Source organism: Mesoplodon bidens, assembly GCF_964165515.1.
Source record: "Mesoplodon bidens genome assembly, chromosome: 10".
Taxonomy (NCBI): domain Eukaryota; kingdom Metazoa; phylum Chordata; class Mammalia; order Artiodactyla; family Ziphiidae; genus Mesoplodon; species Mesoplodon bidens.
Genome location: NC_138172.1, coordinates 7581220 through 7604872, shown reverse-complemented (window position 1 = coordinate 7604872; position 23653 = coordinate 7581220). Strand labels below are relative to the sequence as shown.

Here is a 23653-nt window from a genome sequence, read left to right as displayed (position 1 = left end):
GACTCACGTGTGAAACTCAGAATATCAGGGGGAAGGCAAGTTGGGACAAATTCCAAGTTTCAGCCACCCCAGCCCAACTCCGTTTATGACTAACTTCACAAGAAGAGCAGGTAGGCCACAGCCTCAGCAAGAGTTGAATGGGAATAGCTTCTGTGCTGATGTAAACATAATGCCTTCATACCAGAAGGCCTACCCCATGGACCCAGGACAGCACTGAGCCAGGCCTCCAACCATAGCTGCAAGAGCAGGAAAGCCCAGAATGGAAATGTTCTTTGCTAGCTCTGGCAGGTCCTTCCACACATGGCTGCAGGGTATGGGTCAGCTGCCAGAAATAACCCTCCAGACTTTAACTTTGGTAACATAGGCCTTTGTCTTAGTATTTAGTAAACCCAAGTAGCCTTTATAGTTAGTCAGAAATGACACATATTTGAATCTGAGAGGCACAGACCAAAGCACAGTCTCCTACAAACCTAGCCTTTCATGCTTGTCTTGTTTGAGTTGCTTGATATTGAAAAATGCCAGCTCACACTGATAAGCTAATACTCTGTGGCTACCTAACGGCTCATTTCGAAATCCTAAGATTAAGAGTTCTGAACACGAAAGGAGAGCTGTCTAGCAAGCTAGGGAAGGCTTCGGAGGAGAGTTGCATTACAGCTTGACTAGTACTTTCCCACCTACACACTTAAAAGGTTGCACTAAAATGTGACATTGAGAAACTGGAAGAGTGCCTTAATCCCATAATCCCTATTAAAGCCCTTCTTCTTCTTTTTTTTTTTTTTAATTGAGGTATAGTTGATTTACAGTGTTGTGTTAGTTTCCGGTGTACAGCAAAGTGATTCAGTTATACATATATATATATTATTTTTCAGATTCTTTTCCATTGTAGGTTATTACAAGATATTGAATATAGTTCCCTGCGCTATACCGTAGGACCTTGTTTACCTTTTTTTTTTTTTGCGGGGGGGTACTCGGGCCTCTCACCGCTGTGGCCTCTCCCGTTGCAGAGCACAGGCTCTGGACACACAGGCCCAGCAGCCATGGCTCACGGGCCCAGCCGCTCCACCACATGTGGGATCCTCCCGGACCGGGGCACGAACCCGTGTCCCCTGCATCGTCAGGCGGGCTCTCAACCACTGCGCCACCAGGGAAGCCCCCCCTATTTTATATATAGTCGTGTGTATCTGTTAATCCCAAGCTCCTAATTTGTCCCCCTCTCCCCCTTCCCCTTCGGTAACCATAAGTTTGTTTTCTATGTCTGTGGGTCTGTTTCTGTTTTCTAAATAAGTTCATTTATGTCATGTTTTTAGATTCCACATAGAAGTGATATCATATGATATTTGTCTTTCTCTGTCTGACTTGCTTCACTTTTTGTGGTCATCTCTAGGTCCATCCATGTTGCTGCAAATGGCATTATTTCATTCTTTTTTATGGCTGAGTACTAGTCCATTGTATATATGTACCACATCTTCTTCACCCATTCATCTGTTGATGGACACTTAAATTGCTTCCATATCTTGGCTATTGTAAGTAGTGCTGCTATGAGTATTGGGGGGCATGTCTCTTTTTGAATTAGAGTTTTTGTCTTTTCCAGATATATGGCCAGAAGTGGGATTGCTGGATCATATAGCAGCTTTATTTTTAGTTTTTTAGGAACCCCCATACTGTTCTCCATAGTGGCTGCACAATTTCCATTCCCACCAACAGTGTAGGAGGGTTCCTTTTTCTCCACACCCTCTCTAGCATTTATTATTTGTAGACTTTTTGATGATGGCCATTCTGACTAGTGTGACATGATACCTCATTGTAGTTTTGATTTGCACTTCTCTAATAATTAGCAATGTTGAGCATCTTTTCATGTGCCTACTGGCCATCTATATGTCTTCTTTGGAGAGATGTCTATTTAGGTCTTCTGCCCATTTTTTGATTGGGTTTGCTTTTTCTGATATTGAGCTATATAAGCTGTTTTTATGTTTTGGAAATTAAGCCCTTGTCAGTTGCATCTTTTGCAAATATTTTCTCCCACTCTGGAGGTTGTATTTGCGTTTTGTTTATGGTTTCGTTTGCTGTGCAAAAGCTTTTGAGTTTATTTAGGTTGCATTTGTTTATTTTTGCTTTTATTTACATTATTCTAGGAGACAGATCCAAAATAAATATTGCTGCAATTTATGTCAAAGAATGTTCTGCCTCTGTTCTCCTCTAGGAGTTTTATAGTATCCAGTCTTACATTTAGGTCTTTAATTCATTTTGAGTTTCCTTTTGTATATGGTAGTAGAGAATGTTCTAATTTCATTCTTTTACATGGAGTTGTCTAGTTTTCCCAGCACCACTTATTGAAGAGACTGTCTTTTCTCCATTGTATATTCTTACCCCCTTTGTCAAAGATTAATTGACTGTAGGTATGGGTTTATTTCTGGGCTCTCTATTTCCTTCTATTGATCTATATGTCTTTTTCTGTGCCAATACCATGCTGTTTTGATTACTGTAGCTTTGTAGTATTGTCTGAAGTCTGGGAGGGTTATGCCTCCAGCTTTGTTCTTTTTCCTCAGGATTGCTTTGGCAATTCTGGGTCTTTTGTGTTCCCAAAGTCCTTCTGGTAGGCAAACTTATTTTGGAAATTGTCATTTACCATATTGATTACATGATCTGCTCAAGCCTCAGATTAAGCAGACATTAGTTTCAGAATTAACTGTAATTTTTTTGTTGTTTGTTTTTTTGGTAGAAAAAGTGCTGTTTCCTATAACCCCACATTATGGAGAATGGTTTGACAACAGAGTTCTCTCTTCCCATAGACCTTACCAACCTTCCAGTTAGAATCCCACCCTCACCTCACAAAGAACAGAAGTAAAGAAGATGTATCAGCATAAATAATTTATTGCGAACTCTCTAGTATCATACGCAAGTGGGTTGACAATTCACTCAGAAGCATTTGGGACAGGAGGCCAGGAGGTAGGCAGTGTAATGAAAGTATAGCACGTGAAGACAGGTTGCTGAGGGGCAGCCTTCCTGCCATAGTCTGCTGGTGACCAGTCTTGGCCCGCTAAGCTACCTGGGGCAGGAAGGAGCCCAGCCAGGCCAAGAGCCCTCAGTTCTCCTTTGGCCAGCCCAGCCCAGGTTTCCGGCCCTTCCCCCTGCTTCATCATTCATGTTCCTGTGGGGCTGAGGGAGGTGTGGGGAAGGTAAGAAGCTCTCTAGCTGCCAGGCTTGTGGGTGCTACCAGCTGAGCGTGGGGTCCCCGGTCTACTCCTTGGCTGGGCTTTCATTGCAGTATCTTCAGACAGGTCGGGATGAGGGATGGGGCTTTGCTCTTGGGGGGCTGCCCTCCCTCTGTGGCATCCAGGAGCTGCTGCAGGTAACAGGAGGTGCCGAGCAGCATGTGGCCTGTGGCCTGCATGCTGAAGAGGGCCCAGCGGAGAGCTTCTCTGGGTGGGATGAGAAGGCACTAGGGTCAAAACACAAAGAAAGCCCCTTCCTCCTCCCCCTAAATGCCTGCTCCCCCACGCTGCATTCATAACTTCATAAACTGTAGAGTGATGTGCAAACAGAACAGATGCTGCCCTCCCTCAGCAAATGGGACAGGGTCTACAGTGTTACCTGCAATCGTACCTTAACTGAGACGTCCACAACCTCCCTCTTCTCGTGCAAAATTCAAGCTCATTTAACAAGGCCTTTTATTTTTCTAATGCTACTTTGGGCCAGCCAGACTGACCTCTGTCACGTGACTCTGCCGTTCACAACCTCTGTTCTAGACAGAAGTGTTTCCAAGTCATTTGTAGTCTAGCTAATTTTCAGAGTGCTGGACGTGAAGATCTCCATGTCTGGTGTTGCAGTGTACTGAGGACAGAACTCCAGTCAGACAAGCCTGAGTGCTAACTCAGTTTCATTAGCTGTGGCAACCTTGGCAAACTCCTATAGCTCTGAGCTTCTGCACCCTTATCTGTAAAGTGAGATCATACCATTTTGATCCCACCCAGGGTTAGGAGGATGAAATAACATAAATCACTTAACACAGGACCTGATATGTAGAAGAGAAGGGGAAACGTAGGGTCAAGACCAGCTGGTTGAATGCTTGACTACTTTAACTAACTTCTTATCCAGATCTGTTTGAAAGAGACAGGTGAGGGTGGCTAGGGGTGTCTAGTCCTAGGAGGGATCAGGGAGAAGAAAACAAAAGGAACATAAATTCTTTCTGGCTGATATTAAAACTTGTCTTCTATTAACCTTCATTCAGTAAATGAACTTATGTTATGGCTGAGGTGGAGGGGGGCAGGAAGACAATTAGAATCATAAACATCTGTACATGAAAATACTTAAAAAATTTAAAGGTGAAACCTGAGAAGTATACCCATTTCTCAAATTAGAGAACTGAGGCTTCAAACCAGCTGTCTGGACATAAATAGGAATGAAATTCTGACACATGCTACAATATGGATGAACTTTGAAAACATTATGCTAAGTGAAATAAGCCAGACATAAAAGGGCAAGTATTGAATGATTATACTTACATGAGTTGCCTAGAATAGGAAAATTAATGGAGACAGGGAGTAGAACAGAGGTTAGCAGGGCTGGGGGAAGGGGGTGTGGAGAGTTAGTGTTTAATGGGTACAGAGTTACAGTTCGGGATGATGAAAAAGTTCTGGAAATAGATGCACAAGTAACTGTTGCACAACACTGTGAATGTACTTAATGTCACTGAATTTTATACTTAAAAAAAAGTGGTTAAAATGGTAAATTTTATGGTATATGTATTTTGCCACCATTAAAGAAAAAACACTTGCTGACGCCACTAAGTCATTCCACTGATTCCAGCTTGCTGTTGTTTTTTGTTTTTCTTTTGGGACCAATATGCCTACTGTGTTTAGGTCTGAGGGGCCCACTTCCCCTAGATGGACTGAGTTTAAAGGCTGAAACTTCTTGCTCTAGATTTTGCAATCTGCAAACTGCTGGCAGCAAGCCCAGATCAAGAGGGGTATATGATATGGTATAAGAGGAAAATGGAACTTCTTGCCATAGAACGAGGCTCAACCTGCCGCTGAGGGTTATCTGTAGCAGGCAGAACCATGCGGCCTCAGGTCCCTCATCTGCAGACTGGGAATGCAGAGAATAAACTTGGAAAGGCAAGAAGGTCTGGTGTGCTCTAGCTGCATACGTTCTGGCAGAACTCTGGAAGGAGCAGGATTTCTCAGAAGCCCCTGAGAATGAGGATCATATGTATCTTCATTCATTGTACAATTATTTGAATTATTGCTATGTACCAGCATTCACCAAGGTATTGGAGGCAACAGCAATTCTTGCCCTCATGGAGCTTGTTCTGACATCTTATTTATCTCTGTGTCTCTAGTTCATAGCATAGGGCCAGGACACAGAGTGCTCAGGAAACACTAAATGAAGCAACTGGGGAGGAGTAGCATCTGTCAGAAGTAACTGGCAAGAGGCCAGCTTTGTGGTTTTCGACTATTTGGATGCCTCTGCCTCAGTGGCTACATCCGCCTAATGAGGTAAGAATTCTCTAGAGCACCACTGGAATAGCTGAATTTGGAAATCACTACCATAACAGTACTTGTCTTATGATTAAACATATTCCCATGCTTCCTGTGATACTTGATTAGACTTTCAAAAGTAAAGTAAAGTTTCTTTTAAAGTTCATTAGATGATAACAAATGACTTTTGTCCATAGACATACAAATTAATTCCGTTCTATGGAAGGACAGTTATTTCACTCCTCCCACCCCCATGGAAAAATCCAATTTTGTATTTATAAATAGCTCGGCATTCTTGTTGGATCTATATATGGGTGGGATTTTGAACTGATTGTAACTTCTTGCTGGTTCCCTCACTAGTTGAGTTCAATAAAATTTTTGACATATTTTTGCTCTTCTTTTTTTTTTTTTTTTTTTTTTTTTTTTTTTTTTTTTTTTTTTTTTTTGCGGTACGCGGGCCTCTCACTGTTGTGGCCTCTCCCGTTGCGGAGCACAGGCTCCAGATGCGCAGGCTCAGCGGCCACGGCTCACGGGTCTAGTCGCTCCGCGCGGCATGTGGGATCTTCCCCGACCAGCGCACGAACCCGCGTCCTCTGCATCGGCAGGCGGACTCTCAACCACTGCGCCACCAGGGAAGCCCATTTGCTCTTCTAATCAAAAGATTAGAAGACTACTTAGGAAAACTTACTACTTTAGGTGAAAAATAATTAGTTGTTATAGTGGAAGGTAATTAGAAAAGCTAAACGTATCCAGGTTCCACCAGCAGAAGTATATGTATCCTTTTGGCATACACTACTATAAAATAAAACATGAATTCAGCCATAAAGTCCTAGACAAATGCTAATTGTCATGCTTTGTCAGCATCAACACCAGGCTCAGGCTCCGAGAAGTCTGAGGTGCATGGGAGAAGATAGCGCCATCTCCCATTGCTGTGTACCCAGCCTGTCCCCAGCTAACCCCAATTCACTCACTTCATGACACGCCTGGCCCCGTAGCAGCGCAGATCATAGGAAAGGGAGTATGTGCCATAGAGAGTCGCCTTCACGTTCAGGCGGCCAATGAAGTCCTGTGGGTTCACCTTGTACAGGTCGAAGGTTACTCGGGCCACATCGATCTTCTTGGCAGGCTTACGGGAGAGGGAGAGCTGGTACCTAGTGCCCTGCATCAAGACAAGCATGTGGTTGGCACCCCTCAAGGATTTCTCCTAAGCTCCCAGTATTCTCCCTGACAGGTGAGATGTCACCTGCTCTGATGGGGGCTGCCATTTCTGCCCCTTATGGAGGACCATGAACACGGTGTCATCTGTCAGGGATTGGAAATACTCTTCTGTCTCTACAGTTGTGCCATCTTCCTCCAGCACCAGGAAGAAAGGCTTGTCTGCCAGCATCAGGGTATCCTGGACCTGGAGAATAAGGTAAGTGATGCTTCTGCCATCACATGTAGCCACAGAGCTGGTATGGGGAAGACCCACATCACACACCTCAGCTGGCACACCTCACACACACACGAGTGGGCCGGGATTTATGGGATGGGACTGGAACCCAGGGCTCTTGCTGTGAGATCACCATCCAAAGAATCTATATATTATGGTATCCCTTGGTATCTGACTTCATGGTTAATATTCTAGAATAGTGCTGGCCAATAAAAATATAATGGGAGGGACTTCCCTGGTGGTCCAGTGGTAAAGAATCTGCCTTGCAATGCAGGGGAAGTGGGTTCGATCCCTGATCAGGGAACTAAGATCCCACATGCTGCGGGGCAACTAAGCCTGCGTGCCACAACTACTGAGCTTGTGCGCCTCAACTAGAGCCTGCGTGCTGTAGACTATAGAGCCCACACACCCTGGAGCCCGCGCGCCACAACTAGAGAAGAGAAAACCCGCATGCCACAACTAGAGAGAAGCCCACGCACCACAATGAAAGATCCCTCATGCCTCAACGAAGATGCCGTGGACCACAACTAAGACCCGACACAGCCAAAAATAAATAAATAAATAAAAATAAATAATACATAAATCTTAAAAAAAGTATAATGGGAGTCACACATGTAATTTTTAGTTGCGATATAATTTGCATGCCATAAAATTCACTCTTTTAAAGTCCACAATCCAGTGGTTTTTAGCATATTCACAAAGTTGTGCAACTACCACCACTGTATAATTTCAAAACATTTTCAACCCCATTTTTACCCCATAGAGAAACCTAACCCCATTAGCTGTCACTCCCCATTTCCTAGCCCTTGGCAACCTCTCCTCTTCTGTCCATCTCTGTGGATCTGTCTATGCTGGACATTTCATATAAGTGGAATCATACAATGTGTGGTCTTTTTATGCTGGCTTCTTTCACTTAACAAGGTTTCAAGGTTCTTCTATGTTGCAGCATGATTCTTTAGTTTTTTATGGCTGAATAATATTCTACTAAATAGATATACCACATTTTTAATCCATTCTTCAATTGATGGACATGTGGGTTGTTTCTATTTTTTGAGTATTATGAATAATGCTGCTGTGCACATTCATGTACAAATTTTTGTGTGACATGTCTTTTCAATTTTCCTGGATATATACCTAGGATTGGAATTGCTGAGTCATATAATAACTCTACGTTTATTCTTCTTAAGGAAATACCAAACTGTTCTCTGAAGCTGTTGCATGATTTTACATTCCCAACAGCAATTTCTCCACATCCTCACCAACACTTATTTTAGTCTGTCTTTTATTTTAGCCATTCTAGTTGTATGAAGTGTTTTTGATTTGCATTTCCCTAATGACTAAGGGTGCTGAGCATCTTTTCATGTGTTATCAGCCGTTTGTACATCTTCTTTGGAGAAACATCTACTCAGATTCTTTGCCCGTTTTCAACTGGATCATCTTGTTACTGAGCTTTAAGAGTTCTTTATATATTCTTGATACTAGACCCTTATCAGATATGTGATTTGCAAATATTTTCTCCCATTCTGTGGGTTATCTTTTCATTTTTTTTGATAGTGTCCTTTGATGCACAAAAGTTTTTAATGTTGATAAAGTCCAACATTTTTCCCTTTGGTTACTTGTGCTTTGGTGCCATATCTAAGAAACCAAGGTTATGAACACTTATACCTATGTTTTCTTCTAAGGGTTTTATAGTTTTAGCTCTACATTTAGGTCTTTGATCTACTTTGAATTCATTTTATATGTAGTATGAGGGAGGGATCCAACTTCATTCTTTTGCATTTGGATAGCCCATTGTCTCAGGAATATTTGTTGAAAAGCCTATTCTTTCTCCATTGAATAGTCTTGGAATCCTGTTAAAAATCAATTGACCACAGATACATGGATTTATTTCTGGACTCTCAGTTCTGTTCAGTTGATTTGTATGTATTATGGGCTGAATGCTATCCCCCCCAAATTCATATGTTGAAGTCCTAATCCCAGTACCTCAGAATATGGCTATATTTGGAGATAGAGTCTTTAAAGAATTAATTACATTAAAATTAGGACATTAGAGTGGGCCATAATCCACTATGACTTGTAAGAAGGAAAGGTGTCTTTATAAAAAGGAAAGATTAGGACAAGTTACTCCCAACCAAGTGTAGGGGGAGCATGGAAATGGGGAAGGGTGTCATTCTTGCCCAATGTTACTACCACCCACAAGAGCTGTGTGTCCTTGGTTTCCTCTCCGCAAGCTTACCTGATCAATAGTTTTTACTTTTTTTTTGACCATGCCGAGGGGCCTGCGGGATCTTAGTTCCCTAACCAGGGATTGAACCTGTGCCCCCTGCATTGGAGCAGGAAGTCTTAACCACTGGACCACCAGGGAAGTCCCACCTAATCAATAGTTTGAAGAAAGTCTTCCACAGCTGTTAGCAAAGCTTTGCATGGAAGGCCAATGTAGGAGACAGATTGAAGGAGAATTGCCCTGCATGAAGGTAAGGGAAGGAGATAGGGAAGGGAATCTCTAAAATCTTGCTCAATACTCCAACTTCTGGGCAATTCTACAAGTTTAAGTACTACTGGAAAAGGGAACCTAAGGGTCCCTCCAGTAAGAAAAATAGACTCCAAATATACCACTGACCTGTTGTTAGTATCAGATGGTAATGTACTGCCCTCCCCCTGTCAACAGACAGACAGGATTCCAGGTGGGCACTACAAGCCCACTGGAGCTGCCATTAGAAAGGAAATCTTTTCACCAGCTAAGCCATGAACTCCATCCCTGCTGAACTCCTAGCTCATGATGCAGAGGCAGCTGTTGGGGCCATCTCTCAGACAAGGTCCCCATGGTGGGCTGTGCAGAGGCAGGCCCATTCCTACCTTGAGGCGGAGGTCCTCAAGGCTGTGTGTCATGATGCCCTTCCGCACACTCCGGTCAGCACTGCTTACTCTGCAGGGCCGGGCCCTGGGGGCCTCCGGGCTGGGCTCTGACAGCAGCTTCTGGGTCACCACTGAGGTGCTGACTGCCACGTACCTGGAGGCCATATGGAGCATCAGAATGAGCTGTGTGATGCCTCCCAGCCCTCAACGCACAGCAGGGTAACTTACCCTCCCCATCCTCTAGGCTGAGCTCGTCATATTCCTCCTCCCCTACCACCCACCAAACCTGCTCTAGATAGTCTTCCTCAAAAGCCTGCTGGGTTGGTGCATCGTTTTGTTTTTTAAAATTATTTATTTATTTATTTAGGCTGTGCCAGGTATTAGTTGCGGCTCGCGGGATCTTCATAGTGGTATGCAGGATCTTTAGTTGCAGCATGCGGACTTCTTAGTTTTGGCATGTATGTGGCATGTAGTTCCCCGACCAGGTATCGAACCCGTGCCCCCTGCATTGGGAGTGCGGAGTCTTACCCACTGGACCACCAGGGAAGTCCCTGGATCAGTGCATCTTAAACTTTAGTGGACACATCACTCCCCTGCTGATCTTGTTAAAATGCAGGTTCTGATTCAGTAGGTCTGGGTAGGTTCTGAGATTTTATGTATGTAATGAGTTCCCAAGTGATATTGACACTGCTGGGTTTCAGACCATGACAAGTAGCCAGTGATAGAAGACTACCCCACATTTGCCCACTTACCACTTTCCTCTCTTAGCCTCATTCTTCTCACCTGTAATGTGAGACGAAGTGGCAAAGCTGAGGTCAATATAAGACAGTTTTGAACTCAGATACACGATGTAGAACAAAAGGAGTGCAGTGAACCTAGATTTTGGAGTCAGGCAGACCCACGTTCGAATCCTGACTCCACTACCCATTTGCTAGGTGACTGAGAGAGCCCACCCTGTGCCTCGGTTTCCCCATCTGTTAATTTGGCATCATAATCCCCACTTCCCAAACTTGTGGTGCGGTGTAAATGAGATCAGTAATGAAAGCATCAAGCAGTATCTACCTCTTTCTACTCAATGTGTGATATGGGGGACTCTGGGGGGAGAGACAGCAGCGTTAATCTCTCCCGGGGGCTTGTGGGAGGGGCAACTCTCGGGTCCCACTCCAGACCTCCTGAATCAGCACCTGCATTTGAACAAGACACCCAGGTGACTTGTGTGCCCATCGAAGTTCAAGGTCTGCCCTACAGCTCACAGTATCTCCCCTTCCCTTCCACGCTTGGCTCTCCTCACCTGGCGAGGGAGCTGGGGTAGAGGAGGCTGAGGGGCTTCATGGCGTATTCCATTCTCGTCAGCTGGACAGCGTTGGCCCTGGGAAGGAAGCAGAGACAGCTCCTTAGGTGGGGATGGGAGGGTCCCCTCTCTCTTGTCTTTTGACACAGAGCAACCCCACCTCCATCCAGCAAGCCTCTGCTCCGGTCTCCCCTAGCAGCTCACACACACACAACTCCCCCAGCCCTTCCCCTGTCCCACCCACGTACGCCACTGTGACCAAGCTGGAGACCCCCTTAGTGCCCAGGCTCAGCCCCCCTCAGCAGCCGCTCCTCCCTCCCCAGCACCACTCACTCCATGTTTCTCTGACCCTGGCTCTGGTCACACTGATCAGGGTTCGCAAGTTGGGACTGAAGAGGCCCTGTCTGGTTAGTTCCTGTCCCTGGGGGCAGAGTCCACTTTATGCTGGCAGGAGGCGAGTCACACCACCTTGCACTGCTGGGGACCTTCCCTCACCTGTTGTTCAGAGACCTCCCAGGCCAGGCAACCCAGTCTAAGCCTGCTCTCTCCAGTGGGTCCTTGAGCAATCCGAACCCCTCCTGAGGGTTCCTGCTGGCCAGAGACTTTCTACCGTGATGGAACCGTTCTATATCAGTTCTCTCCAATACTGGAGCTGCTAGCCCCACATGGCGACTGAGCACTTGAAGTGTGGCAGTACGACTGAGGAGCTGGATTTTTATTTTTATTGAATATTAACTAACTTAAATGTACACAGCCACTGTGGCTCAAGGCTGCTGGCAGCCATTCTGGGCACTAGCCGACGGCCCTGGGCTGACCTGCCAGCCCTTCTCTCCCAAGTCTGCTCGGTCCAGCTCCTGCAGGCTCCAAGCCCTCCTGCAGGCAGTTCCTCCACCTGTAATGCCTCCCTTGGCCCAGGGCTAAACATTTGCAGCCCTGAAGCCCGAGTTTCACTGTTTTCCATGTCTCGGAAAGCCTTCTTAGAGGCTCACAGAATTTCCCCTTCACCCTTGCACTTCCTTCTTCTTAGCCAAGTGGGCCTCAGTGTCTGCTTCTGCCATAGCAGCCCCGCTCCTTGGGTGCCTCGCCCTGAGATGTTCTCCCTTTCCCAGCCCACATGCAGACAGGGCCTGCCTCAGAGCCAGGGGCCCAAGGAGTGCATGGAACGCAGCCCCCTCCCCAGTCTTTCCTTCTGACAATGCAGGGGACGCCCCAGGCCAGCCTGTCTGTGAAAGCCCTCTCCCCCACTTAGCACTACCCACATCAGCTTGCTTCAGCCTCCCTCCTCACTCCCAATCGCAAAACTCCACCCAGCCCCACCTCAATGGTTCTCTAGGAGCCAGAACCAAAACAAAACAAAAAACTCAGAATAAGAAACTCCTTACCTCCCGCTTCCCAGCCTGCTTACCTTCCAATACTGCCCTGCTCAGCCCAGCCCTCCCTCCATTTTATTTCCAGCTCCCAGGGCAGCCCCTCCCATGGCCTCCAGCCCCAGCTGGAAAAGAGCACAGGCACTGAGTGTGCAGCTCTCACCCTTGGGATGTCAAACCATCCTCGCTTCCAGAAAAAGCCAGAAAGGAGGGGTGGAGGCATGTTTTGAAAGATTTGGGGCAGAGTATGGCCCAGGACATGGTACTGGGCACACAGGGCACAGGAAACAGGCAGGTGTGCATGGTGGTCTCAGCTCTACCCATGTTCGCTGTTGGAGTGTAGACAAGTTCCCTTAACCTCCTGAGCCCCAGTTTCTCTCACCTCTTCAACAGAGATAATGACTCCTGTCTTAATGATCCTGACCGAGGTAAGGATTTGTAATAATAAAAGTAAAGGGCTTGGGCTTCCCTGGTGGCGCAGTGGTTGAGAGTCCGCCTGCCGATACAGGGGACACGGGTTCGTGCCCTGGTCCGGGAAGATCCCACATGCCGCGGAGCGGCTGGGCCCGTGAGCCATGGCCGCTGAGCCTGCGCGTCCAGAGCCTGTGCTCCACAACGGGAGAGGCCACAACAGTGAGAGGCCCATGTACAGCAAAAAAAAAAAAAAAAAAAAAAAAAAGTAAAGGGCTTTGCAACAGAGATACTTAATAGATAGAAACAAATATTGATGTTATTGATAATATAATTATTTAATAATAGCAGATAATTTAATAATAATAATAAAGACTAGCTAAAATGTGTAGTGGTTAAGAGTGTAGTAAGATCTATGACCCAGCAGTTCTACATATACCTAATATTTGGAGTTATATATATATATCTCCAAGGGAAACGAAAATCTATGTCCACACAAAAACTCATACACGAGAAAGTTCATAGTGTTATTCATAACAGGCAAAATGTAGAAACAACCCAAATGTTCATCAATTGATGAACAGATAAAAAACTGTGGTATATCCATAAATGGAATATTATTTGTCAATTGAAAGGATATATGCTACTACAGTACATGGCCAAACGTTGAAAACATTATGCAAAGTGAAATCACAAGGGATTTATTATGCAAACATTATGCAAAGCCAGTCACAAGAGATCACATACATAGTTGTATCATTCCACTTGTATGAAATGTCCAGAATAGACAAAACTATATAAAGACAAAAAATTAATTAGTGGTTGTTTAGAGGGGCTGGGGAGTGTAAGGGGAATGGGGACTGCTAGTGGGCATGGGGTTTCTTTCAGGGGAGCCAAAAAAAAGTTCTAATCTAGTAATCTAAACACAATCTACTTTGATGATTGTGCTAAGTCTATTTGGAGGTTGTACAACCCTGCAAATATACTAAAACCATCGGATTGTACACCTGAGTGTGTATGGTATATGGATTATATGTCCATAAAGCTGTTTTAAAAAAAAGAGTTCAACCTCACCTTTCTTTTAGAGTTGGATTTTTCACACTAATGCATCAGAATCACATGGAAGGCTTGTTAAAAATTAGATTGCTGGGCTCCACCGCAGAGTTTCTGACTCATTATGTCTGGGGTGGGGCCTAAGAAAGTGTATTTCTAAGAGTTTCCGAGGTGATGCTGACACTGTGGCTACTTAGGGACCCTATTCTGAAAACCAGCAGTCTAGCATTAGCTGTGTGATGTAACTCATCTAAGCTTCAGTTGGATCTAACAAATGGGGATTAAAAATAGTTCCTACCCCACTGGGTTGTCATGAAGATTAAATGAGATAATCGTGAAAAGTACTTGATATAAAGTTTAGTGCACCCTTCAGGCTCAATAAATGGCTAATCATCATCATCATCATCCTATTACTTATATCTAAATCCTTCCCTATAAAAGCTTTCAGGCAACCATCATTCACTCACTCAACAAATACTTATTAGGCACTTACCGTGTGCCAGCCCTCCTAGGGTCTGAGAACACAGCAGGAAACAACACAGCCTTGTCCCACACTTCAAGGAGCTGACATTCCTGGAGGAAGGGGGAACTCAGACCATGAACAAATATGCAAATAATCAAGATAATTTCAGATAATGATGTTCTGGGAAGAAAACAACACAAGGTGATATGATAGCAAATGGCTGGAGAGCTAGATTGGCCTGTGGGCTTAAGAAAGGCCTCAGGGCTTCCCTGGTGGCGCAGTGGTTAAGAATCTGCCTGCCAACGCAGGGGACACGGGTTCGAGCCCTGGTCCGGGAAGATCCCACATGCCGCGGAGCAGCTAAGCCCGCGAGCCACAACTACTGAAGCCCATGCACCTAGAGCCCATGCTCCGCAACGAGAGAAGCCACCGCAGTGAGAAGCCTGCACACCGCAACGAAGAGTAACCGCCACTCGCCGCAACTAGAGAAAGCCCACGCGCAACAACAAAGACCCAATGCAGCCAAAAATAAATAAATAAATAATAAATTAATTTAAAAAAAAAAAAAAGAAAGGCCTCAGAGGTGAGCTTTCAGCTAAATCCTGACTGATGACAGTCTTTTCAAGACCTGGAGTGTCTTGGTCTGTTTGGGCTGCTATACAGAATACCATAAACTGGTGGCTAATAAGCAACTTATTTCTCATAGTTCTGGAGGCTGACAAGTCCAAGATCAAGGTGCTGGTAGTTCTGGTCTCTGGTGAAGACCTTCCTGGTTCACAGAGAGCTGTCCTCTGTCTGTGTCCTCACCTGGTAGAAGGAGCAAGGGAGTCTCTTTGATAGGTACACTAATCCCACCACCCCCAAATCCCACCTCCAAATACTATCACATTGGGGATTAGGTTTCAACATACAAATGGGGGCAAGGGTGGGGGACACAAACATTCAGACTATAGTGTTCCACCCGGGACTGGAATCCAGTCTTTTGAAGTCCTGGGGGTGGGCTGGGGGCATTCAAGGCAAAGGAAACATCAGTGCAAAGGATTTGAGAAGAGAATGAGCAGGGTGAGGAGACAGGAACACAAATCACGAAACTTCAAGACAGACCAAGAGCCAGAAGAGAAGTACCAATACTTCAGGGAGGAAGTTCTGGGGAAAGGGTTGGGGCCCCTCCCTTGGATGTTCATGCCTCAAATATTTATTGAACATCCAACATGTGCCTAGTGTCTCATGATAAGCCAATGGATGACTCAGAAGCAGTCTGACTCAGAAGCCCTGATGAACATCATGGAAATCACACACAGAAAAGAAAAAGATAAGCACAAGCTAAAGCCAGAGAGTGTCTGTGGGGGATGGAGGAATGCTTGGTGAACCTGAGGATTCTTCACAGTGCTTAGGAGAAGAGGATAGTTTTGTTTTGTTTTATTTTGCGGTTCGCGAGCCCAGGGCACGAACCCGTGTCCCCTGCATCGGCAGGCGGACTCTCAACCACTGCGCCACCAGGGGAGCCCCCAAGAGGATAGTTTTGGCTCATTCATAATTTATGTATTCAGCAAGCATTTCTTATTTATTTATTTATTTATTTATTTATTATTTATGGCTGTGTTGGGTCTTCGTTGCTGTGCGCATGCTTTCTCTAGTTGCGGTGAGCAAGGGCTACTCTTCGTTGCGGTGCACGGACTTCTTATTGCAGTGGCTACTCATGTTGCAGAGCACGGGCTCTAGGCACGCGGGCTTAGTAGTTGTGGCACACAGACTCAGTAGTTGTGGCTCAAGGGCTTTAGAGCGCAGGCTCCGTAGTTGTGGCGCACGGGCTTAGTTGCTCCGCAGCATGTGGGGTCTTTCTGGGCCAGGGATCGAACCCGTGTCCCCTGCACGCATTTTCTTAACCACTGCACCACCAGAGAAGTCCTGATGACTCGGTTCTTACCCCTCTCTTTGAGGCGCTCACCTCTAGTCTGGGAGGCAGATGTCTGAGCGTGGTTCTCAAATGCTGAAATGCATAAAATCATTTGAGCACCTTGGAACAGAGAAGGACTCTAGTTATGAAGCAAAATTGAGAAGCCAAAAAAGAAAAGACTATATATTCAACCTTATGAAAAAACTATTCTGCATGTTAAAATTGTAACACCATGAGTAAAGTCAAAAGACATACAATAAATAGGAAAAATATATGGCAACTAAAATTATAGACAAGGGGTCATCTCTCTCTCTCTCTCTCTGCCATCTGTATATAAATTAGCAAGACCAACAGGGCAGTAGAAAAATGGACAAAGGATACAAACACAGTTCAAGGAAATGAAATACAAATGACTCAAACATAAAAAGATACTTCAGTTTTTTCAGATAACAATTTTGAAATTTTCTTGTTTTATTTATTTTGTTTATTGTGGTAAAATGTACATAACATAAAATTAACGATTTTTAAGTATACAGTTCAGTGGCATGAAGTATATTCATACAGTTGTGCAACCATCATCACCACATTCCTTGGCAACCACTACTCTGCTTTCTGCCTCTACCTAATTTTTTTCTTTCATGGCCTTGACATTTCTTAAAAGTATAGTCCAGTTATTTTGTAGAATGTCCCTCAATTTGAGTTTATCTGTCACCTCTTCATGATTAGACTCAGGTTAAGTATTTTGGGCAAGAATATCACCTCAGTGATGCTGTGTCCCTAATATTAGCAGGAGGCATAAGGAGTCAGTTTGTCTCACTTCTGGACAAGTTAACTTGATTACTTAGTTAAGGGGGTGCGTGCCAGTTTTCTCCACTGTAAAGTTACCGTTTCTTCTTGCAAAGATTAATCTGTGGGGAGATACTTTGAGACTTTGAGTGTGAAAGATGCACGCTCTTGGGAAAGTCACAGAAACCTTCCAGGCATCAGTGTCTCCATCTGTGAAGTGGGAACAGAGACGTCTTAAACTCGAATTAAAGAAAGTGTAAGTGCTCGAGAGGCTGGAGTATCAGCTCCCGACCTTGGCAAAAAGAAAGACGTGCTAGGGCTTAATTTTCTGCGCGCTCCAAACGCTGGGGAGAGACGGACAGGGCGGGGCCGAGAAGAAAAGCGTGTGCGTATATGTGCGCGTGCGCAGGGACGTGACTACAGAGTCGGTCCTCCGGAGACAGAGAGGCCGGAAGTTGTCCTCACAGAACCGCTCGGCTGTTGGGTGGGCGGGGCTGAGGCGGTGCGCATAGGGTTGGCAGGCGTGTTGGTGGTGGTCTAGTCGCTGAAGCTGGTCGGCGTGAAGGGCTCCAGGGCTCTGGACAGGGAAGATGGCGTCTCGGGCAGGCCCGCGAGCGGCCGGCACCGACGGCAGCGACTTTCAGCACCGGGAGCGCGTCGCCACGCACTACCAGATGAGGTATGAAGTGAGGCGAGGAGCTCGCAGGGCCTGGGACGCGACGCCGGCCCGGCCTCAGGTCTTGCTCCCCAGCCCGCTCTCGCGCACCTGCCAAGTCCCCTTCTACTGCGACGGCCCGGGGCCGGCCCCCAATCCCGGGAAGCCCTGTGGCTCCTGTGAGCTCCACCCCTTGATCCCGCTGTGCCTTGAGGGGTTGGGCCCCGCCTGGGCTCCGGTGTCTCGGCGATGCTGGCCCTGCTCTCTGACCTCGGGAACCTTATTTCTAATTGAGCCTCAGTTTGCTTATCTGGCAAGGGAAAATTAATCTACCTTTTCGGTCTTGGTGATGAATTAGTGGGCCAATAATCGCGTACAGAGCGTAGCATAAGATCTAGCACATAAGTCTGCCCAGTACGCGGTAGCTGTTATATTTTGGGTTGTTTTGGGGATTTGGACCTTGAAGTCCAGACTTACTCTGCCTCACATGAGTTTTATGAAACCCCACACATACGGGATATTTCTACATTCGTTTATTCGTTCAACAAATATTTATTGAGCTTCTACCCATCAGGCATTGTGCTAGGCCCTGAGGATAGAATAGCAAAAGCAGCCCTGGTCTTTGTATTCATGTTATACCTTCAATAAAAAAGTTTATTGATAAACAAAACTGGTCCCTGCCTTCATGGAGCTTGAAGTCTACAAGTGACTGATTCCCTTCCCGCCCCACCTTTCTGCACTTTCTATAATGAATATTTTTAAAAATAAAAAAATTTTAGAGATTTTCTTTACTTAAATCCATTGAAATTTCCCAGAATCTTTTCCACGTCTTTTTCTCCACAGTTTTAAAGAATGACAAGCTCTTTGAAACCTCACTTTATTCTTATCCTTAGACCCTTGTCTAAAGGGCACCTCACAACTCAAGCCAGTGTTTTCATGCCTGTCTAGAGCAGAAACTCTGCTCTATGAAGGTGGGAAGGGGATGTATTTAGGACCTGAGGGAATCCAAAGAATAAGAGAAAATATCCTTACTTTAGACGAAAAATGTACTCTAGCTGGAGAAGTATGAGCAGCCTGAGTTGGTTTCCTTGCTGCCAATACCTCCTTCCATAGGCTTATTCTCCTATGCTGCAGTCAGAGTTCACTTTCATTTTTTTTTTTTTTGGCCACGCCATGGGGCTTGCAGGACCTTAGTTCCCCGGCCAGGGATTGAACCTGTGGCCTTGGCAGTGAAAGCCCAGATTTCTAACCACTGGACCGCCAGGGAATTCCCCAGAGTTCTCTTTCTAAACACAGCCCTGAGTTGCTCTTCTGTCTTTAAAGTGACTCAGTGATAGTCTTTGCAAGTTCATATCCTGCTACTCCCCTCTCCACCGCAGTGTAGTCCTTCCACACCCAACCATTTGCTCTCCTGGAACACAAATGCTTATGCCTTTTTGCCTGCATGCTGTTACCTCTGCTTCGAATGTCCATCTCCACCCGCATCTCAGAGCCTAGCTCAGATAACACCCTTGTCCAGACAAGACAGCCTTCTCAGTCAACTCATCTCAATCAGAATTCGTTACTCCTTCCTGTGATTCCATATATTTTGCAACATAGATTTACTAGAGTTTTTCCAGTTCGTTTGCTAATTGCTCTTTTCTTCCTCTGTACCTTGTTCCCAGCCTCCAGGCAGGAACTATTCCATATTCACGTCTGTTTCCCAGTGTCCAGGATAGTTGCCTGACATAGAGTTGGTGGTCAGAAAATTTTGAATGAAAGGTACTTCTCCCTGTGCTCTGCCCCACAGTGTGACCCTCAAGGATGAAATCAAGAAGCTGATCTACGTGCATCTGGTCGTATGGCTGCTGCTGGTTGCCAAGATGAGCGTGGGGCACCTGAGGCTCTTGTCGCATGATCAGGTGGCCATGCCCTATCAGTGGGAGTACCCCTATTTGCTGAGCATTGTGCCCTCCCTCTTGGGCCTCCTCTCCTTCCCCCGCAACAACATTAGCTACCTGGTGCTCTCCATGATCAGCATGGGGCTCTTTTCCATCGCTCCCCTCATATATGGCAGCATGGAGATGTTCCCTGCTGCACAGCAGCTCTACCGCCATGGCAAGGCCTACCGCTTCCTCTTTGGTTTTTCTGCCGTCTCCGTCATGTATCTGGTGTTGGTGCTGGTGGTCCAAGTGCATGCCTGGCAGTTATACTACAGCAAGAAGCTCCTAGACTCTTGGTTCACCAGCACACAGGAGAAGAAGCGTACATGAAGCCTGCTTGATGAACTACTGTGTGAGGTGAAGCCTGGGCCTCCCATGCAGTGGAGTGAGAGGGTGGAGGATCTGTTCTAAAACCCCCTTCGGTGATTTTGGCAGCCGCGATGTTGGCAGCGAGTGCCAACTAGGCCCAGGTTCTGCAAAGCCCCTTCTGTTGCCATCAGCTGGTAGCAAAACTATGCTTAATTTACTCCTGGTTGGTGGAACTGGGTGGCAGCAGCTGTGAAACGAATTTCAGCTGGCTGAAGTTGAGATCCTCCTGAGTGTTTCATCCTTGCCTCTTCTCGGTCATTCTCTCTGCTTCCATCCATCACCCCTTAGCCACCGAGACTGAAGGAGGTAGGGAATAAATCACATTCTACTTCAATCTATGAGTCATGGGGCAGGAAACATTTGAGAGGCTGCTCCCCTTGCAGGCTGTGGTCTCTACTGTGAAACGTTTTAATTGAAAAAACCTCAATAAAGTTACAACTGCGTTGTCCCCCCTGTGCTTTGTGTTCGGCATCTGATAGATGTGAAAAGTGTGTTGTTTGAGTGGCCTTAGTCACTAGGAGGTACGTAGAGGCTCCCCGAGAAAACTGGCAGTGGCGGTGGGGAAGTGAACTGGACATAGGGAACTTAAGTCATAGTTGCAACCCTGCAGCTGATTGGCAGGAACTACTGTGGGCCATACATTTAACCTCCACCTCTCAAATGGTCCGTTCTCATTTATCCAGCTTGGGTTATGGGTTCGTTTTTGGTTGGATATTCATGTTTATCATTCAGTGTTAACAGTGTTAGTTATGTGTCTAATACTGTTTTATGGTATCCAAAAGAATTTTAAAGTATCCTGCATATAGAAAATTTGCAATCTAGGTGAAATGTAGTATCCGTGTGAAACAACTAATGAACACAGTATGTAATGGTGTGGAGCAGAGAAGTTAAAAATAGAAGTGGGAAAGAGATCTGTGAACTAAAGGCCCTTTCACACACAGAAGTCTGACACAGTAAAAATTTATTGCATGGAAGATGTGTTTTGGGCTTCCCTGGTGGCGCAGTGGTTAAGAATTCGCCTGCCAATGCAGGGGACACGGATTTGAGCCCTGGTCCGAGAAGATCCCACATGCCACGGAGCAACTAAGCGCGTGCACTACAGCTGGTGAAGCCTGCGAGCCTAGAGCCCGTGCTCCGCAACAAGAGAAGCCACCGCAATGAGAAGCCTGCGCACCGCAACAAAGAGTAGCCCCCGCTCGCCGCAACTAGAGAAAACCTGTGTGCAGCAACGAAGACCCAACGCAGCCAAAAATAAATAAATTTATTTTAAAAAATAAATAAAAGATGTGTGTCCCTTTGCTCTTACCCACTTGACTTTATCGTGTCTGGATGATGCCCAGATCTCTAACTGCAGATCTCTGCCCTTTCCACAGTTATAGTCATTCTGTTCTATAAACATTAGGTATGGGGCTTCCCTGGTGGCACAGTGGGTAAGAATCCGCCTGCGAATGCAGGGAACATGGGTTCGAGCCCTGGTCCGGGAAGATCCCACATGCCGTGGAGCACCTCAGCCCGTGCGCCACCACAAGTACTGAGCCTGCGCTCTAGAGTCCACGAGCCACACCTACTGAGCCAGCGTACCACAACTACTGAAACCCACACACCTAGAACCCATGCTCTGCAACAAGAGAAGCCACCACAATGAGAAGCCCGCACACTGCAACGAAGAGTAGCCCCTGCTCGCCGCAACTAGAGAAAGCCCGTGCGCAGCACCGAAGACCCAACACAGCCAAAAGTAAGTAAAAACAAAAACAGTAGGTATGTACTCAGTCTCTATTAGGTACTGGCAGTACTTCTAGATACACAACCTTTAGATGTCCTGATTATCATTTCCAACTCAGTGTGTCCTAAACTTAACTCTTTGCCTTCTACCTCATATTCATTCCTCTTCCTGCATCCCTGTGTGCAAGTGAGTATACCAAGAGTACAGCTCTGGATCATCATTACGTCCCTACTATCTGCCATTATTTTTTTTCTTTTCTTTCTTTTTATTTATTTATTTATTTATTTATTTATTTTTTTGCTTTATAACAAATTTAATCAGTTATACATATACATATGTTCCCATATCCCCTCCCTTTTGCGTCTCCCTCCCACCCTCCCTATCCCGCCCCTCCAGGCGGTCACAAAGCACCGAGCTGATCTCCCTGTGCTATGCGGCTGCTTCCCACTAGCTATCTACCTTAGGTTTGGTAGTGTATATATGTCCATGCCGCTCTTTCACTTTGTCACAGCTTACCCTTCCCCCTCCCCACATCCTCAAGTCCGTTCTCTAGTAGGTCTGTGTCTTTATTCCTGTCTTACCCCTATGTTCTTCATGACACTTTTTTTCTTAAATTCCATATATATGTGTCAGCATACAGTATTTGTCTTTCTCTTTCTGACTTACTTCACTCTGTATGACAGACTCTAGGTCCATCCATCTCATTACAAATAGCTCAATTTCATTTTTTTTTATGGCTGAGTAATATTCCATTGTATATATGTGCCACATCTTCTTTACCCATTCATCCGATGATGGACACTTAGGTTGTTTCCATCTCCGGGCTATTGTAAATAGGGCTGCTATGAACATTTTGGTACATGTCTCTCTTTGAATTATGGTTTTCTCAGGGTATATGCCCAGTAGTGGGATTGCTGGGTCATATGGTAGTTCTATTTGTAGTTTTTTAAGGAACCTCCATACCGTTCTCCATAGTGGCTGTACCAATTCACATTCCCACCAGCAGTGCAAGAGTGTTCCCTTTTTTCCACACCCTCTCCAGCATTTATTGTTTCTAGATTTTTTCATGATGGCCATTCTGACTGGTGTGAGATGATATCTCATTGTAGTTTTGATTTGCATTTCTCTAATGAGTCTTTTCTTTCTTTATTTTTGGCTGCGTTGGGTCTTTGTTGCTGCGCGCGGGCTTTCTCTAGTTGCGGCGAGCGGGGGCTGCTCTTTGTTGTGGTGTGCGGGCTTCGCATTGCGGTGGCTTCTCGTGTTGCGGAGCACGGGCTGCAGGTGTGCCGGCTTCAGTAGTTGTAGTACGTGGGCTCAGTAGTTGTGGCGCACGGGCTTAGTTGCTCCGTGGCATGTGGGATCTTCCCGGAACAGGGCTCGAACCCATGTTCCCTGCATTGGCAGGCGGATTCTTACCCACTGCGCCACCAGGGAAGCCCTATGTGCCATTATTTTTTGAACAACCAAAATTCCTTAATCCTTTTCAGACATTTCCAAAGTGTGGTTCCAGTGCATCACTCCTGATTTATCTCCTGATAGTGCCACTCACACACTGTCTGTCTCAGGAAAACCTCTTATGAATCCCCATATTGGTTCCATGTTTTCCCAGTTTCCTTAAAAATTTTCCTTTTCTGCTTTTATGCTTCTTTATTACTTATCTTTCAAGACCTAGTTTTATATGGTAATTCTGGAGCCTTCTGGCTACTTCACTTCAAGGAGTAAGGGTTCTTTCTTTGAATTCACATGGCATTTTAATTTTATCTCTTCTACTGACAGAATTACTAGTTTACATGTCTTTTCCTCCCCGCTTGCTCTGTACCTAGTGTGCAACATGCACTCTGATTTTTTTTTTTTTTTTTTTTTTTGCGGTACGCGGGCCTCTCACTGCTGTGGCCTCTCCCGTTGCGGAGCACAGGCTCCGGACGCGCAGGCTCAGCGGCCATGGCCCACG

The 23653-nt window shown here is 45.7% G+C and overlaps 2 protein-coding genes across 2 annotated transcripts; one reads left to right on the top strand and one right to left on the bottom strand.

The window, feature by feature from the left end:
• Nucleotides 1–2418: 2418 nt before the first annotated feature.
• CIDEC (cell death inducing DFFA like effector c) lies at nt 2419–11405 on the bottom strand. Its single transcript, XM_081245769.1, has 6 exons — nt 11390–11405; nt 11057–11134; nt 9766–9919; nt 6721–6879; nt 6449–6636; nt 2419–3419 (listed from the first exon to the last, which is right to left on the bottom strand). The coding sequence occupies exons 1-6, from the start codon at nt 11392–11394 to the stop codon at nt 3257–3259; spliced, it is 747 nt and encodes a 248-aa protein (XP_081101895.1). The 5' UTR covers nt 11395–11405; the 3' UTR covers nt 2419–3256.
• A 6100-nt stretch (nt 11406–17505) lies between these two features.
• Nucleotides 17506–20427, top strand: JAGN1 (jagunal homolog 1). The gene is made up of 2 exons (XM_081245770.1): nt 17506–17712; nt 19478–20427. Exons 1-2 carry the CDS (start codon nt 17624–17626, stop codon nt 19938–19940), a joined length of 552 nt encoding a protein of 183 aa, XP_081101896.1. The 5' UTR covers nt 17506–17623; the 3' UTR covers nt 19941–20427.
• The last annotated feature ends 3226 nt before the right edge of the window (nt 20428–23653 follow it).

Coding starts and splice junctions, on each gene's coding strand:
- JAGN1 (XM_081245770.1), top strand. CDS start 17,624: ATGGCGTCTCGGGCAGGCCCGCGAGCGGCCGGCACCGACGGCAGCGAC. Junction 17,713..19,477: donor GCCACGCACTACCAGATGAG/GTATGAAGTGAG, acceptor TCTGCCCCACAG/TGTGACCCTCAAGGATGAAA.
- CIDEC (XM_081245769.1), bottom strand. Junction 9,920..11,056: donor TACCCCAGCTCCCTCGCCAG/GTGAGGAGAGCC, acceptor TATGGCCTCCAG/GTACGTGGCAGTCAGCACCT. Junction 6,637..6,720: donor GGCAGCCCCCATCAGAGCAG/GTGACATCTCAC, acceptor GTCTTGATGCAG/GGCACTAGGTACCAGCTCTC.